This window comes from Macaca nemestrina, chromosome 8, assembly GCF_043159975.1.
Source record: "Macaca nemestrina isolate mMacNem1 chromosome 8, mMacNem.hap1, whole genome shotgun sequence".
Taxonomy (NCBI): Eukaryota; Metazoa; Chordata; class Mammalia; order Primates; family Cercopithecidae; genus Macaca; species Macaca nemestrina.
Window position 1 is genome coordinate 93506212 of NC_092132.1, and position 16024 is coordinate 93522235.

The window sequence follows — 16024 nt, forward strand, 5'->3', positions numbered from 1 at the left end:
AGCGCCCTCCGCAAAGTCTCTGTGGCGGTAACCATTGGGGGGTCCGCCTCCAAACCCAGGAATACACCTCAAAAACGCTCCCACACCTTAAGACACTGTCCTTCAACACAAAGGACACCCTGTTTCTACTCCCCGACACTACGTAGCTCTGAGACCACCGAAAGCCAGAAACCCCGCGCTGATACGCGAACGTGGAAATGGGGGTGGAGAGGAGAGGTGGAGGCCACGCTCTCGCGGGATCTCCCCTACAGCCGTCGTCTTCTGGCCCGCCAAGGCCTCGCGTTGTTTGGGCTTGGGGGGGTGGAGCGAGCCCTGAGGGGGCGGGGCCAGATGGGGGCGTCTCCCGGCCTTGTTGACTTTGGCGTCCGCGGGGAGCTGCCCCCGTGCCCGTGACTCTCTGCGCATGCTCTGTCTCCGGCGGCTCCGGAGGCCGGGACTCTCTGGCTGCTCCAGTCGCGGGTCCGGGCCCCGCCTCTCTACTCGGCGGTGGTGTCCGTGTTGTTATTGTGGTGGTGGCGGCGTCTGGCTGCTGCGGACCCCGCCGAGTCCTAGCGTCTGGCCTGCGCGCCGTTGCCCGCGCCACAGGTAACGCTGCCGCCAGCGGGGGCTCGGGGTCGTGGGGTGTGCGCGTCCCGCGTGCTGTGGCCGGGCGGGCGACTGGGATACGCTCGGAGGCTAGCGAGCCACGGGGACGGCAGCCGAGAGTCGGGGGCAGTGGGACCTAAGGACAGGCAGGTCGGGGGCCGGGAAACGGAGGGGCTGCGGGGCAGGTTGAAGGAGGGACGGACCCGGGGCAGAGGACTCGGGAGGTCGGAGAGTCGAAAGGGGCCCAGCGAAGCCTGGAAGTCTGGAGCCGGGGTCCCTGGGGCCGGGGAGGTCGGGGGCCCGAGGGAGGCCGGGGCGCCGCGTCGTCAGGCCCGTCCTTCGGCTCTGACCTAGGCTTGGGGACCAGAGTCCCCAGGCTGGCGTCGTGAGATGCACGCGGGCCCCTTAGGGCTGTTTTGGATCCGCCCAGTGACTTCTGTTGTTTTGGTTTTGGAGGAAGAGAATCCAATCTACGTAGGCTCGGGGAAGCCTCGGGTGCTGGGAGGGGACTGAGAGGTTATAGCAGGCGCCCAGGGCTCTTTTTGTGTTTGTGAGCGTCTACTACCGTTCAGGAGAAGTGCTGTGCCCGCGTTTTGCTTGAGGGATTTCAGACACCGGCATGGAGAGGACCCACGGGGAGAACCCGAGGGAGTAATTTTGCAAATCCAAGATTTTTTGGAACTTCTCTAATTTTGTTTTCGTGTGTGCTCTTTTTAGAATCGAGAAACTAGAGCTATATTTTTAACATTACAAATCAGAAGAATGTGCTAGGGAGGAAAAAGTATGCGTTTAGCAGTGTTTTTCCTCCATTTATCATTTTTTAATTACAAAAGTACTGCGTGCTCTTTGAGAAAAAATGAAGCAGCCAAACAATGAAGAAACCTGCCCTCTCTCGAGCCCTTTCCCCCATATTTCCCCTTCTTACTACCTAGGTTAGCCACTCGCCAAGTGTGGTGGGTAGTTATTCAGAATTTTTTTTTTCTGTGCATTTAATGAGTGTGCTTTAGAAACAAGATTGGGATCATATATAGTACAGTACAACGTTTTATTAGCCAACAATGCATCATGGATATTCCTCCATTTTATTACTCGCCTCATTCTTTTTGAAAACATTATTACTATGTATTAGAGAATCCAATCTACGTAGGCTCGGGGAAGGCTTTTCTTTATTGTTAAACATGGTTGCCAAGTTTTCAGTAATCAGTAGCTTTGAAAAGGTCTACAAGCCAATATTTTGAAACAGTGTGGCAAAACTTTCAGAATGTCGGAGGCCCGACGAGATTACTTTCGTATTAAGCAGATTGAGTAATAATGTTTACATACTGCTTAATGGTAGTTTACATGAGGCTGGATGACTCCATAAAACATAAGGTTGCTGAATTAGTTTACTTTTTTTTTTGAGTTCATATTTTCGAAGTAAATTTTAATTCCACAAGGTCAGTTGAACACTTGTAATTACTTTAACATGAAGTAGCTAATATGTGAAGGAAAGGTAAGGTAGGAAAGGTAGAAAGCTAGTGGCCCTAGCCTGAGACAAAAAAAAAGCAACGGGGATTAAATATTTTGGTAAGTAAGCCATAGGGAGTAAACTGGAAGTGGAAGGGTGATACTGCACTGCCTACTAGTAAGACAGAAATATAGGTAATCCCCATTGTATGCTGTATTTCTGTGTGCAGAAGAGCTGGAGGCTTTGTTAATTTAATCACTAGCCTATATTTATTAAAAATGTACTGTGTGTTCATCTTGGTGCTAGCTTCCAGGGAAAGAACAACTGAGGAAGATAATCACGAACAACGTCAGGTTCTAAACATGCATAGCCTGAAATTTTAAGCCAAATTGTGTATTTTATTATTTAGAAACTGCTTGAAAGGAATAAAATATATCCGTGACATTTTAGTTATTTTTGGTGATAATATGCTCATATATTTCTCATAACAACAACATAACTGGCATTCTATAGAGTAACAACATAATATGCTCATATATTTCTCATAACAACAACATAACTTCTCATTCTATAGAGTAACAAACAGAAGCTTTGAGAGAGAAAACTGCTCAAGATCCCACTGCCCCTTTTTTTTTGTGTGTAATAGTGCGTGTTTATATTCAGGAGTACTTAATCCAAGAACCTGTGTTTTCTGCTCTTGTTTTACCTCCTGTGAATGAAAACTGCCTTATAAAATTGTTGCCCTTACGGTTTTTTCAGCTTTCTTTGAAATGTTCCTTACAAAATAACTACATGAATATAATCACATGCATTTAAAATAGTCTAGAGAATATAGTGTGAAACGATAATGGTATTTTTTTAGATGAGGTTTCTGGTGGCATATTACTAAAATTTTAAACTCCTTGATCTTATGCTGTTAACCAAGAAGATGGGGATTTGTGTTACTTTAGACACTGCTGGGTGCCATGGTAAATTGGGATATTATTGTAAATTGTAGCTCTCAGCTGCATATTCCTTACAAACTCAGAAGGATAATCTCACATCAGTAAACATTTTTATGAATGTAGTTGAACTTGTAAACTAATGTGCTAGAAAGAATACCAAGAGGGCCCTAAAAAAGTCTAAAAAGATTAAAAGTTACTTATATCATTCTTGGTATTTAAAAATATTTGGTAGTCCCTTAAAATGCATAATGACAGGCATAATATTGTGGTTTATTAATCTTTTTTCATTTTCCATTAGATGTGGCAACTACATAGTTGGAAGAAATGTGGTGGCCGGGCGTGGTGGCTCACGCTTGTAATCCTAGCACTTTGGGAGGCCGAGGCAGGTGGATCATCTGAGGTCAGGAGTTCGAGTCCAACCTGGCCAACATGGTGAAACCCGTCTCTACTAAAAATACAAAAATTAGCCGAGTGTGGTGGTGGGCACCTGTAATCCCAGCTACTCGGGAGGCTGAGGCAGGAGAGTTGCTTGAACCTGGGAGTCGGAGTTGCAGTGAGCCAAGATCGCTCCACTTCACTCCAGCTTGGGCAAAAGAGTGAGATTCTGTCTCAAAAATAAATAAATAAATAAATAAATGGGACAAATACTAAAATTAATAAAGCATGGTCAGTTGTAATCTGTATTTGAGAAGAAACCAAAATATAGGAAAAGCTTTGACATTTTACTGGCAATTGTTAAGGATGGTAATTGGATTCATACCTAAGTGGCGTATCTGCCATTGATTATCTCTTGGTAACTTAACATTGGATGTTGGATGTGAGTGGGTTTTATAGTTAGGTAACACAGAAATATTTCAGCCCCCTAAAGACGCTTTTAGAATATGGTAAGGTTTTTCAGCTGTTGAAGTGGGGAAGGGTTGGGAATCGAACACTGTGTGTATGTATATTCGCAAAAATTAATGAGAGATATTGCTGATGGGAAGAAATAGCGTATTTTCCAATTTAACCTGAAAATCCTTTTTGAAACATATATGCACGGGTAGCCAGAAATAAATCAACTTTATGTCTTGATACAAGACATGCATCATGTATGATTTCTAGAGCTTAAAATATTCTTGGGGCTTAAACACTAATTTGCATAAAACACTCTTCTGTGTTTTCTACCGAGCACTCTTCCGTAACTTGCAGACTCTTAAAAACCTTTTATGATAATCGTATTACCAATTGGTGAAGTCAGTTCAGTTTATAATCTAAAGTTATAATGAGCATTGAAAGAGCTGCAGAATGTGAAATGCTGTGAAGGTCTGTCTTGGTGACTTTCACAAACTGGCACCTCCAACTCACCCTTCTTGGGGCCTTTGTTCATTTTTCTCTCTCACTTCCTGAATTTCAGATAGGTGTTGCCTTTAGGTGTTACCTTAGGTTTAGTTCTTTTCCTTTTTGGAATTCGTTCTCTGCTTTGGCAATCCCACACAGATCCATGGTTTCAACTGCTCATTCCCCACACCCTCTTTGCTGAGGCTTCCAATTCTGTATCATCGGCCTTATTTTAATTCCTAAGCTTCAGATTTACCAACGTTGTTCTCCCTGATCAACTTAGTAGCTGTAATTTTGTAATCTTGAATCAGTAGATTCAGAATTAAACTTCTTTTGCAGGCCTGATTCTTCTTCCTTGTTTATATTAATGACCTTAGCATTTTCTTAGTCATCTAGACTCAAAATCAAAAGGTCATCCTTGTTTCTTCTCTCTCTCCTTTTCTTAGAATTTTTTTTTTTGGTCATCTTACGGCATTGTGGTTCCTGATTTCGCTTATCTTTTTTCAATTCTTCCAGTAGTCATATACACAACAAGAGACATTAATCTCTTGGTTTGCCATTCATTGTGAATACTGCTTATTAATTGTCCTAAATGTAGTCCTGATCAGGTTCCCTGCCTGATGACAAGCAAACAAAACAAATTCACTTGGGTGTTTTTATGTCAGTCAATGTGGTGAATCCTTTGTTCTCATGTGGTCATTATAATTTATATTATCCCCATTCTACAGGTGAAGAAATTGGAACTTCATGATCTTGAAGGAGTTGTTAGTAGGTAGAAGAGCTGGAATTTGAATCCCAACATGTCTTCTTGCAAGTCTGTGTTCTTGACCACTGCGCCTCTGCCGAGTGGCTCCTGATCCACTCTGGAAGAAAGCCCGAGTTCCTCAGTGTTCCCTTTTGACTTCAGTGCCCCTTTCAAAACTTATTTCTTGTTTTAGTTAAACTTTAAGTTACATTCTTTATGTTCCAGCAGCTGTTCCAAAAAGAATGTAAACTTCAGTTTTACTTTACTTTTTTTGTTTCTCATGCATTTCCATTTCTTGGAATTTTTTTCTTTCTCCCATCTCTGCCTTTAGGAGTCCTCCATGTAAAAGTCTAGTTTATACAGCGTACACCATATTTCCCTAGAGCCCCCACCTCCCAGTCTGTGTAGTGTAGTAGTAAAATCTCCTGCACATTCATACAGCTGTTTAAACTATGATGATACTTTTTACTCTAAATTTGTTTTGAGTACTCTAACAGTTGTAATTGGATTATATAAGATACTTGAAGCACAAACTATGTCTTACTGTTCCTTGTGTCTTGTGCTCAGGAAGTATGGGTAAATAAGTATGAAAATGATCCCTGGTAAACTACCCCTTTCAATGGTATTTAAGCAGTATATTTGATTTTAGTTTCTCTCTGTGTCTCTCTCTCTCGTTCTCTCTCACACACACACGCACTAGCTTGTTAGAATTTTTAATTGTGTGTGTCCATAACAGAACTGAATTTCTTGTGGGCTATCATGAATTCTTTGTTTTCAGATTATAAGGTAATTATGTTGTTTATTTAAGACAGATCAGTGTTGTTTTTCTGTGTGCACATATCCTTTCTTGGTACTGTATATAAATTAAAAAAAAATAATGATTTACCATGTGAATTATTTTCCATGCTGTTGAGTCAGACAAGTTTTCTAATGAGTGCAATATTCTCATAAACTCTCTGATCTTATAGTTTCTTTAAGCTTACATAGATGTGAAAGATGGAGTACAACTCTGTCTATATTTTAGTATTGTTTTATTTCTTTTGGTGATATCAGGAAGCTCCAGTTGTACAATCAGCTGAAATGCCCTCACACAGGTTATACATAATTCTTACCTTGCTGAAGAGTTCATATGAAATTTCAGACTTTCTTAAAATAATCTATCGATATTAATGGTTGTCATGCAGAAGTTACAGTTTTTTCTTCTATCTGCCATTGCGCCCTGTATTGTTTATAGTTTAGCTAACTAATAAGTGATGAGTCTTGCTTTAGAAAGTAAGAATTCTGTTAGGAATTGTAAGCGTAGGATATCTTGGTGATGGGAAGAGACGTTTTCTTTTTGGAATGTTAAAATGCGTGCTCATAAAGGAATGAGACTGATTCTCAGACTAATCCGTTTGTAGTCTACCTGCCTTTAGCTTTATAAAATATTAATCATAAATATTTCTTTGAAGATACAAGTTGTAAGCGAGTTTAAAATAATTCACTGACTTTAAAAATGGTCATGTTTCAAATTTTAAGTGATACAAAAAATATATAAACTGAAAATGTGTCTTCAACAGCCTCCCATTTTCCCCCTGGAAAGTAGTCATTTATCTCTAGAATGATATAATAGAAACTATTATTTTATTTGTATGTACAAAGAAATATGAATAAATTTCTTTTTCTTTCCACTTACATAAAGATGAGAGACACTGCTGTTTTTTCACTTGGATTTTCACATGACAGTGAGGAGATAAAGAACTACTTCATTCTTAAAAAAAATTTCAGCCTCAGAGTATATTATATGTAGTTACAGCTGTAGATTGTATATCAATTTTAATTGATTTAACTATATTCCCTACTAATGAGCATTTAGTTTCCGACTATTACAACCATTGTGACCACACTTTGAAGGAAGAAAAGTAAAAAGTAGGTGGTCTTTCCTTGTAGGGGAAAATAAAGTTTGAAAGCTGAAATGGGCTTTTTGGTTCCTTTTCTGACCTGATGATTAGTGTGTAAGTGAATGGAGAGAACTATGGGGTTATGTGAAGACATCTGCTAGAATCCATAATTAACAGTTGAGTTGGAAGAGTTGGGATGGTAGTGGTGATGGGTAGCAGCTGCCATGACAAATGATCCACTCTGGGCAAGGGTCAGCCCTGCATGTATTAGCCGTTCAGTGTTTAGAAAGGATACCTGGTATCTGGAGTTTGGTGTCTGCATCTATAGCCTATGCTGGTATATTTAACATAGGAAACCTATTGAGGGGTTGAATTTAGATCCCTTTGTGTCATCTAGAAGGAAATGTTGTGGCTTGCAATATTTTATGTGGTCATTAATCTTTTTATTGAAAAATGATTGTATATACAGAAATAAGATTTAAATTACTAAATTAAATGAAGTTAAACAAGCAGGCCCCCATCATCCGTGTCTGCTCCTCATGGTTTGCTGGGGTAATGGTTTTTTGACAGTTTGGTATGAATCCTTTCGGACTTACATATAAACAGAAACAGTATATTCATGCATATTAAAAATGTCAGTCAGAATTCTATTGAATAACAAGTAAATGGAATGAATGTAAAAGTCAGAATCTTTAACAAGAGAAGAAGGTGTTGGTGGGATACCAGGTAAATATATAGTGAAAATTCCTTTAGATCCAAGGGGGCTGTAAATACACACTGTTATTGTGTAAACGGTACTACCTATTTAGCCTGTGTAGCTAGATTTAGCAGGTATTTCTGCAGATCATTTAAGGTTTCTCAAGCTATATATATATATGTATTTTTTTAAATAGTGGCATATAATTTATTGAATAATGATATATTCTCTTTATTTTCCAGACATTCTATGCTAAATTTGGGATTTGAGTTTTTTTTTTTTTTTTTTTTTTGGCTTTTTTTGAGACAGGGTCTTGCTGTGTCACCCAACCTGGAGTGCAGTAGTGCGATCTCGGCTCACTGCAACCTCCACCTCCTGACCTCGAGCAATCCTCCCACTTCAGCCTCCCCAGTAGCTGGGATTACAGGCATGTGCCACTATGCTTGGCTAATGTGTTTTTTTTCCTTTCATTTTTTGTAGAGATAGGCGTCTCAGTGTGTTGCCCAGGCTTGTCTCAAAACTCGTGGGCTCAAGCCATCCTCCTGCCTTGTCCTCCCAAAGTGGATTAGAGGAGTGAGCCACCTTGCCCGACCTCATGTCATTTATTTTTAGGGTGGTATGTATATGCTGCCTACGTTCATATGGTTTAGATTTATTTTTAACAGTGGTTCATTTGCACTGACCCATTTCTGAGCTCCTGTGATTCTCTCTTTGGTCAATTATACTTTCCTAGATATTGTGAACATAATAAGTAAAAGCTCATTTATTTGATTTTGCTTTTTTCCCTGTATAACAGCAGTAGAAATTTATTGTGGAAAGACTAGAAAATACGGATAAAGAAAAGGAGAAACAGGTTAACAGGGATGTTATCATCTAGGGCTTGTATGGTTTTTAATTCTGAGGGAACTCTGTGTTAAATGAAAACACCACGAGAAATGTCCAGCTTTATGTCTTGCTGCCATATAAGGCAGATGCATTTGGTGATAGAAGAATGGAAAATGTGAGTGCTTGCATTTTCTCTGACCTGGTTGCATCTGTGCTAGGAAGTGGTGCTTTAAGTAACCAAGGTTGTGGTAAGGCCTTGGCTTAACATTGTTAGGGGATGTCTACATTTGTACAGCCAAGCACATGGGTGTTTAGGTATTGGTTATGGGAGCCACAGGTGTGCTGGTGGGTGGATCAGTCAGTGCGTCTCTGTCACTGCTATTGCTTAAGTAGTATAGAGGTTTTGTTCTGATTACATATCATTATATCTTTGTAGTCCATATTTAAAATATTGGGCCTTGAATAGAAGGAACTATTTAGAAATGTCATAGCTCAAAAAGCAAATGCAAAACAGTCTTTGTTTTAGAAGGATGGTTTATCTCTGTTACTCCTGTAAGTCTTGGTATTCTAAGTTTTCATGTTTTCATTATAGGCTCTTGGTGGCTAGAGCAGATTTAAAATTTTCTGGTCAGTCTTCATACTCAACTGTATAAGAACAAATTTTGGAACATGCAAAGGCAGCCACTCTAATTTTAGTTTCAAGGAAAAGCCTACCAGTGTTCTATACTGATTTAACATGCATTGTAAATCCCATTGTGAAAGAATTATTTTAAATGCATCTAAACCATTTTAATGGGCTTGACTTTTCCCTGTAAATAGAGTAATTTGAACCTTTATTTTTTTATGAACCAGAGAAATTAGAAATGGAAAGATTTAGGCATTTCTACAATGATCTATATAAATATCTGTGAATTATAACCATTCATGCAGTTGATTTGGCTTTAAAGGAAAGGGAGGTAATCCCCTTGGACTTAAAGTAGTTTAATTACCTCATTATTTATGACAAAAAGGCTTTATATAAGCTTTTTTTGTTGTTGTTGTTGTTAAGGACTTGTTCAGTTATCACTGTCGAGTAATCACTGGTTTTATTGTATCTAGGCAGCACTTAATAAAATTAATTCACTTCACACTAATATATGTATGTGTATACATGTATGTGTATGTGTATACACTAATATATATATGCGTGTATATTCACATAGAATATAATATAAATGGCATTCCCTGTACTGCTTCAGGAAAACTGACACTTTCTGTGGGAATGGTGCTTCCTGGCATTTTGTAGTCAGCATGAGACCCTGTTAAATTTGATACTTTTCACATTTTCATGTAACTTTGCGTCTTGTCAAAGAGGTAGGAAAGTACTATTATTCCTATTTTATAGATGCATGAGCTAAAATTCAAAGTGACTTCGATTTCCTCAATCTGCTTTATTTTCTATAAAATGGTGGTATCAGACTCAGCAATCAACATTGTTGAAAGAAATAGGGTTTAATGTGAGATAGATCTAGAACTAAACCCCAGTTTTGCCTCCTCCTAGCTGTAAAAGGTTAAGGAAGTTATTTAATCCCTTTCCTTCGTTTCGCATCTCTAAAAGTAATGCTGTTACAAAAAATTTTATGAAGACTGAAATGTGTTAATATACTTAAAACACCTCAAAGCTTTATGCTGTAAGTGCTTAATTAATGGTAGTTGCACTAATAATCAGTAATAAAAGTTATATATTATTTTGTGAGTCATATGCTACTTTTCAGAGATTATGAGATCAATTAACACTTGACAGAAAGTGACGAACCTAACCTAGAAGCAATATCCACTTTCAGTAGAGGCCAAACTTGGACTTATAACCTCATGGTCTCTTACCAATATTGTAGGTAGTGAGTGAGGAGTTAACAATAACAACAAAAGGCCTAGGAAAAGCAAGGAGAATGTGTCCTATATAGTCAGGGACAGACTGTGGAGTCACATTAGACCCAACATAGTTGTGTGTAAAATAAAGCAGATTTGAATCATCTAGTCACACAAAAAAGAAACGAGAAATTACTGCAGTGAGAGAGCAAAGCAATTCCAGATGGTGGAATGCTTTTACTGTGTGTGTTGGTCTCTGAGGTGCTCCTGGCATACCATTATCATAATATTCCTCATAATGACCCTGAGCCACTAAGAAGTGGTTGAGTTATGCTGGGTAATTCGCTAAGACTATAGAACTGATACACTATATAAAGACTTTCATTAGTTTGTTTTTAATCTTTGGATCTTAAAGGAGTATTTTTCAGTTACCAGTAACGTTAATTTGTTTTACTCGGTGCTAGATAAAAATTATTAAATTTTTAAGAATCAAATGAAATATGTACATTATTTCATTTAATTCTTAAAACTAAGGTAGGTCATAGAAAGGTTAATGGCCAATGGTAAAATAAAGGCTGTGAGTTCAGACTTTCATGAATATGTTTGATTCTGGATCTCTTTCTCATTGTTACCCCAAAGCTTATTTATAAAGGTCAGGGCCTGCTGATTTCTTTTCATACCCTGTAGTGCCTTCTACTGTGGGAGCATTAAAAAAATCAGGTCCTGCTCCTAAATGTGTTAATATTTTGTTATCTAGTGTATCTTCACATTCATTTTTTTGTGATACACAAAAGTCATTTACCTGCAGGGGAATCTGTTTTTAAAAGGATGCTCCAGGCCGGGCGCGGTGGCTCAAGCCTGTAATCCCAGCACTTTGGGAGGCGGAGACGGGTGGATCACGAGGTCAGGAGATCGAGACCATCCTGGCTAACCCGGTGAAACCCCGTCTCTACTAAAAAATACAAAAAAACTAGCCAGGTGAGGTGGCGGGCACCTGTAGTCTCAGCTACTCGGGAGGCTGAGGCAGGAGAATGGCGTAAACCCGGGAGGCGGAGCTTGCAGTGAGCCAAGATCCGGCCACTGCACTCCAGCCTGGGCAACAGAGCGAGACTCTATCTCAAAAAAAAAAAAAAAAAAAAAAAAAAAGGATGCTCCCTCTTGAGGCCCAACCTGGAATCCTCCTGCATTGAAGTGACAGTTTTGAATCTACTACTATATCCTGTTGGATGCCAACAGCTAAGAAAAGGTATGGACCATCATATACAGGGTCTTACTCTATTGAACTGAACTTCTGTAAGCACTCAGAATGAATCTGTATGGTAGCTTTCTACTATCCTAAAAGTAAGGTCAGGAATTAGGAATGAACTGTAAACAGTTTTAAACTTGAAGTTTATGTTTAGGCACAGTTTCTTCTAATAGAGTAAGATACTAGAAATTATGAAAACTTGGCCGGGCGTGATGGCTTATGCCTGTAGTCCCAGCACTTTGGGAGGCCAAGGCGGGCGGATCACAAGGTCAAGAGATCGAGACCATCCTGGCCAACATGGTGAAACCCTGTCTCTACTAAAGATACAAGAAAATTAGCTGAGTGTGATGGCGCTGAGTGTGGTAGCTGTAATTCAGCTACTTGAGAGACTGAGGCAGGAGAATCGCTTGAACCCAGGAGACAGAGGTTGCAGTGAGCTGAGATCGTGCCCCTGCACTCCAGCCTGGTGACAGAACAAGACTCCATCTCAAAAAAAAAAAAAAAAAAAAAAGAAATTATGAAAACTTTTTTGTGTGAAACTGTTCTCAGATGTTGGGACTGAGCATACTCTTTTTTTTTTTTTTTTTTTTTTAAACAAGAGGAAAATGATTGTGTGGCTTGATAATTACCATACCAGACAATTGATAGTTTCATTTTTTGCAGTGTTTCCAGTTGCTACTTAAAATTGAGTTTCAGGGTCTTCAGGATGTTCTTGCACTGTTAGTTTATACATAGTTATTGCTTCAGTTAGAGGATTTGAGACTATCTTAAGAACATAACCTTGTATTATTTGCCTGTAAGAGAAAATAAATTCCACGTCTGTCAAGGAATAATAAGCATATTTCTTGCTGCTGATCATTTTGCCATATTGTTTCTTCACCTGTATGCTGGATGAGAAATGGGAGAAGAAGGGATGGATTTGGGCTGCCGGTATACATATTTAAGATGGATTGTGTCTGATTCCCTATGGAACAGCATTACCCTGAAGAGTAGGAGTCAAAGTTTGGGTAGTGTGGTTGGTGCATAGTAGCCCCCCAAAGAGGTCCATGTTCTAATCCCTGGAACCTGCGAATATGTGACCTTATATGGCAAAGGGGAATTAAGGTTGCAGATGAATTAAAGTTGCTAATCAGTTTAAGATAGGAAGATTATCCTGGATTATCCCGATGAGCCCAGTGTAATCATAAGGGTCCTTAAAAATGGAAGGGGGAGGCAGAGTGAAAGAACCAGAGAGACAGCGGAAAAGGAATCAGCCCCATGATTCTTGCTTTGAAGACGGAGGAAAGAGAGGGCCATGAGGCGTGAGAGAGAGAGAAAAAAAGCAGATGGACACTAGACATTGATGCAAGGGAACAGATTTCTCCCAAAGAACCTTCAGAAAGGAACAGTCTCCCCAACACCTTGATCTTAGCCCGGTGAGACTTGTATCATGAGACCCGTGTGTCAGACTTCTGACTTCCAGAACTATCACATAATAAACTTGTGTGGTTTTAAGCCATTAAAGTTTATGCTAATTTGCTGTGACAGTGATAGAAAACTAATACAGGTAAATACACTGTGGCCATTTGAATCCTTATGGAAATGACTTCTAAACAGCCTGTCCCCAACAAAATATTAAGATGACATTTATAAAACTGATACAACTAGTGCAGCTGTGTTTAAATGGGGGCAGCATTGAGTCCTGCCAAGTGAGGTTTCTTCCCATTTTCATAGAATCTTGGGGGCACCTCTGGATTTTTGGAGCCTCTTTATTGATAAAAGTTATATACTGGGCAGATGAATCAAAATGGCATATAGGATGCCATTGAAACTGGCACAACTATAGGTATGATCATCTTGAAGTTCATTGCAGTAATCTAGCAAAAATGGATAGGGATATTCACAAAAGGGCTTTTCACTAAGGGGAATGGGAGTAATTGAAGAGTACCTGGTCTGAAAGGTGAGGGGCTATAGTTTTAGATATATTCTAAATTTGAAATGATAGAACTTCCCTCCCCAGTGAAATTAATCTAGAAACTTATTGAATGCACTGGAAAATTTCTGCTAAAGAGGATGATTTTGAGTAAGTCCAACAGGAGAAAGGAAAAATACCTGTCCTGAAGTCTCTTCGGCAATATGTTGGAGGAAGGGACAAAATTAACAGCTATTTAAATTGCAGAAAAGCAGACAGAAGTTGAGGTCTTTGTGAATTTGCTGCAAAGATTCTTACCAGTTTGGAGGAAAGAGCCTTGTGCTTTAAAAAATTATACATAGTCTTTATTCTTAGTAGGAAAGAATATCCCTGTGCATTCACTGTAAGTACACAAAAATGCATTTCCACTCTATGCTCTCGAGTTGTTAAAGGAGAATTTATAGTAATGTCATTGGATAACACAAATTACAAAAAATTGCTATCATTGAAAGTGTTTTTGTTTTTCCAGAACACGTATAACCTTCTGACCCAGCACAAACAACGTATGCCCCTGTAGAGTCATAAGGCTGTCTTTCTGACAGTTACCACTCTTCTGTGGTGGTGAGTGTATTGCATTTTAATACAGTGACAAAGTATGTGATTTATTTAGTGTCATTTACTGTTGCTTTATTGTAAAATTGTTTTTCTGCAAATAGCTCCTTTGTGAATTTGTATTTTTAGCCTGCCTACCCCTGCCTACGTGAAATTTAAGGAGTTTTTCAGTGGTTTTATTTTGTCATTTCCCATGTGTGTTAATAATCATGTAAGTTTATAGGAGAGAAGCAAGGGCACCAGAAAAAACATGTGCTTCAGTTAACAAGCTCTTTTCAAGCCAACTCCTGTAGATGAAGCCACTAAGGCATCCTCCTGTCTAAAAGTTTGTATGATGTATTGTCCTAGGTAGGAACTTGAAGGTGGTAGAATTGATAACTGCCACTCTCAGTACTCTTAGTCACTGCTGGCATCTAACTTCCCCTCTCTGATCAGCATGACAGCTCTCTTAACGCAGAAAATGTGGTAAGAAGTGTTCAAAATTTTGCCAAGAAGCAAAGATACCCTCCCCGCACCCAAATACTTAGAAGTTAAAATGAAAAGGATGAGAGGCTGTTTGTGTGATATAGTAATTTAAGTTAAATTGAGGAGGTTGTGGATGCTTTGTCTGGCCAAGTATCAGTATCTGTTGTATTTTAGTTAATTTTATTGCTCAACTTCTGTCTTTATTTCAGTGGCTTGTGTGTAGTCTTTCTGGTTTTCGGATTATATAAATCTGGGTACAGTCAGGAAATCATGCAGTAATTTGAGCAGAGAATGTTTAGTGTAAAGGATTATTTACTGTAACAGAGCTAGTAGGAAGTACAGAAAGTGCTACAGAATATAGAAATAGATGTAAGAAACAGCCACTACTTCTAGAACTACAGTTGAGCACCCAAAGAAGAGGACTATCCCAGGCTGAGATCAGGTCTTGTTGGAGAGGGTATATCCATAGGTTATTGGATGGCAGAGAAGTTGATGGAATTTGCCAGAAATCTATCCTCTAGGATACCATAGAAAGATGTTCATAGAGGCATTTTGCTAGAGGCTGTGTTCTACAAACTGTCCAAAAGAGAGTGCTGGGGAAAGCTGTCTATTGTCATGCACTGCAGCATCCTGGTGCTGGGGAAGCCTGCCAAGCAATGCACCAGGCTGGGAAGCAAAGTCCTTTCCCCTTGCAGTGTTTTCTCCAATGCTGTCTGCTGAACATTCCCTATCAGTTGGGATTGAGGCAGTGGGTGTTAAAAAGAATATTTATTTGTGCCTAATCCCTGGTGGGATCAGGGCAGCATATTACTACACTAGGGTTTTCTTGAAGAACATACTTGTTATTTTATTTCCTTTTGTCATTCAGAAACTTTTCTTCTAGATAAAATGATGGTACACTCCTTTTGACTTAGAGGCCAATTCCTGCTTTTGTGTTTGGTTGTTTCCAGTTCAGCTGATTGTGGCTATTTCCTGCTTGCCTCCTGTATTCTCTCATACTGAAATATAAAAATGAAACTGTAGTCCTGAACCAAATATTTAGGCACTGCTTGTTTTTACTGCACTGACTTAGATCAGTGGCTCTGTCTGTATTTTTAAGAGGTACACCTGGTTTATTTTAACAATATCAGGCTTTAACACTGTCTCAATCCCAACTGATAGGTAATGTTCAGCAGATAGCAACAGACCCAAAGAAGGCATTTTATCTCAGAAAATGTCATATTTTATAGCTTTTATTTTAGGATCTATTGAAAAGAAACTCAAGATACTGGAGCCACAAATCAGTATGCCCTTGAACGAGTAGTTTTGTCTGATGAATGACAGAGCAAACTAGATAATTTTATGATTTTCTTTATTTCTCTTGACCTGCTTTTCACAAATATCAAAGTGCCTATTTTGTTTGGGTTTATTTGCACAAGAATATTTATGAACTGTGTCTTTGTTTTTGTGAACACAACTGGTTTTAAAGTTCTGGAATGAGGTTTTTAAATTTCAGCAATATAATATGACTGATTTTTACTTG

The 16024-nt window shown here is 39.2% G+C and overlaps 1 protein-coding gene across 6 annotated transcripts in view; it reads left to right on the plus strand.

The window, feature by feature from the left end:
* The first annotated feature begins 388 nt into the window (after positions 1–388).
* LOC105463377 (protein-L-isoaspartate (D-aspartate) O-methyltransferase domain containing 1) overlaps positions 389–16024 on the plus strand; it is an 81590-nt gene continuing 65954 nt past the window's right edge. For 2 of the 6 annotated variants that reach the window (XR_976292.3, XM_011710431.3), the window contains exon 1: positions 450–585. Coding sequence is in view for 1 of the 6 variants with exons in the window: in XM_011710435.2 (XP_011708737.2) it covers positions 404–585 (182 nt within the window). In the remaining 5 variants the exon portion in view is untranslated. Of the gene's footprint in view, positions 586–13958; positions 14047–16024 lie in introns of those variants that run through there. The other 4 variants (XM_011710435.2, XM_011710433.2, XM_011710434.3 and 1 more) reach the window with 4 other exon arrangements.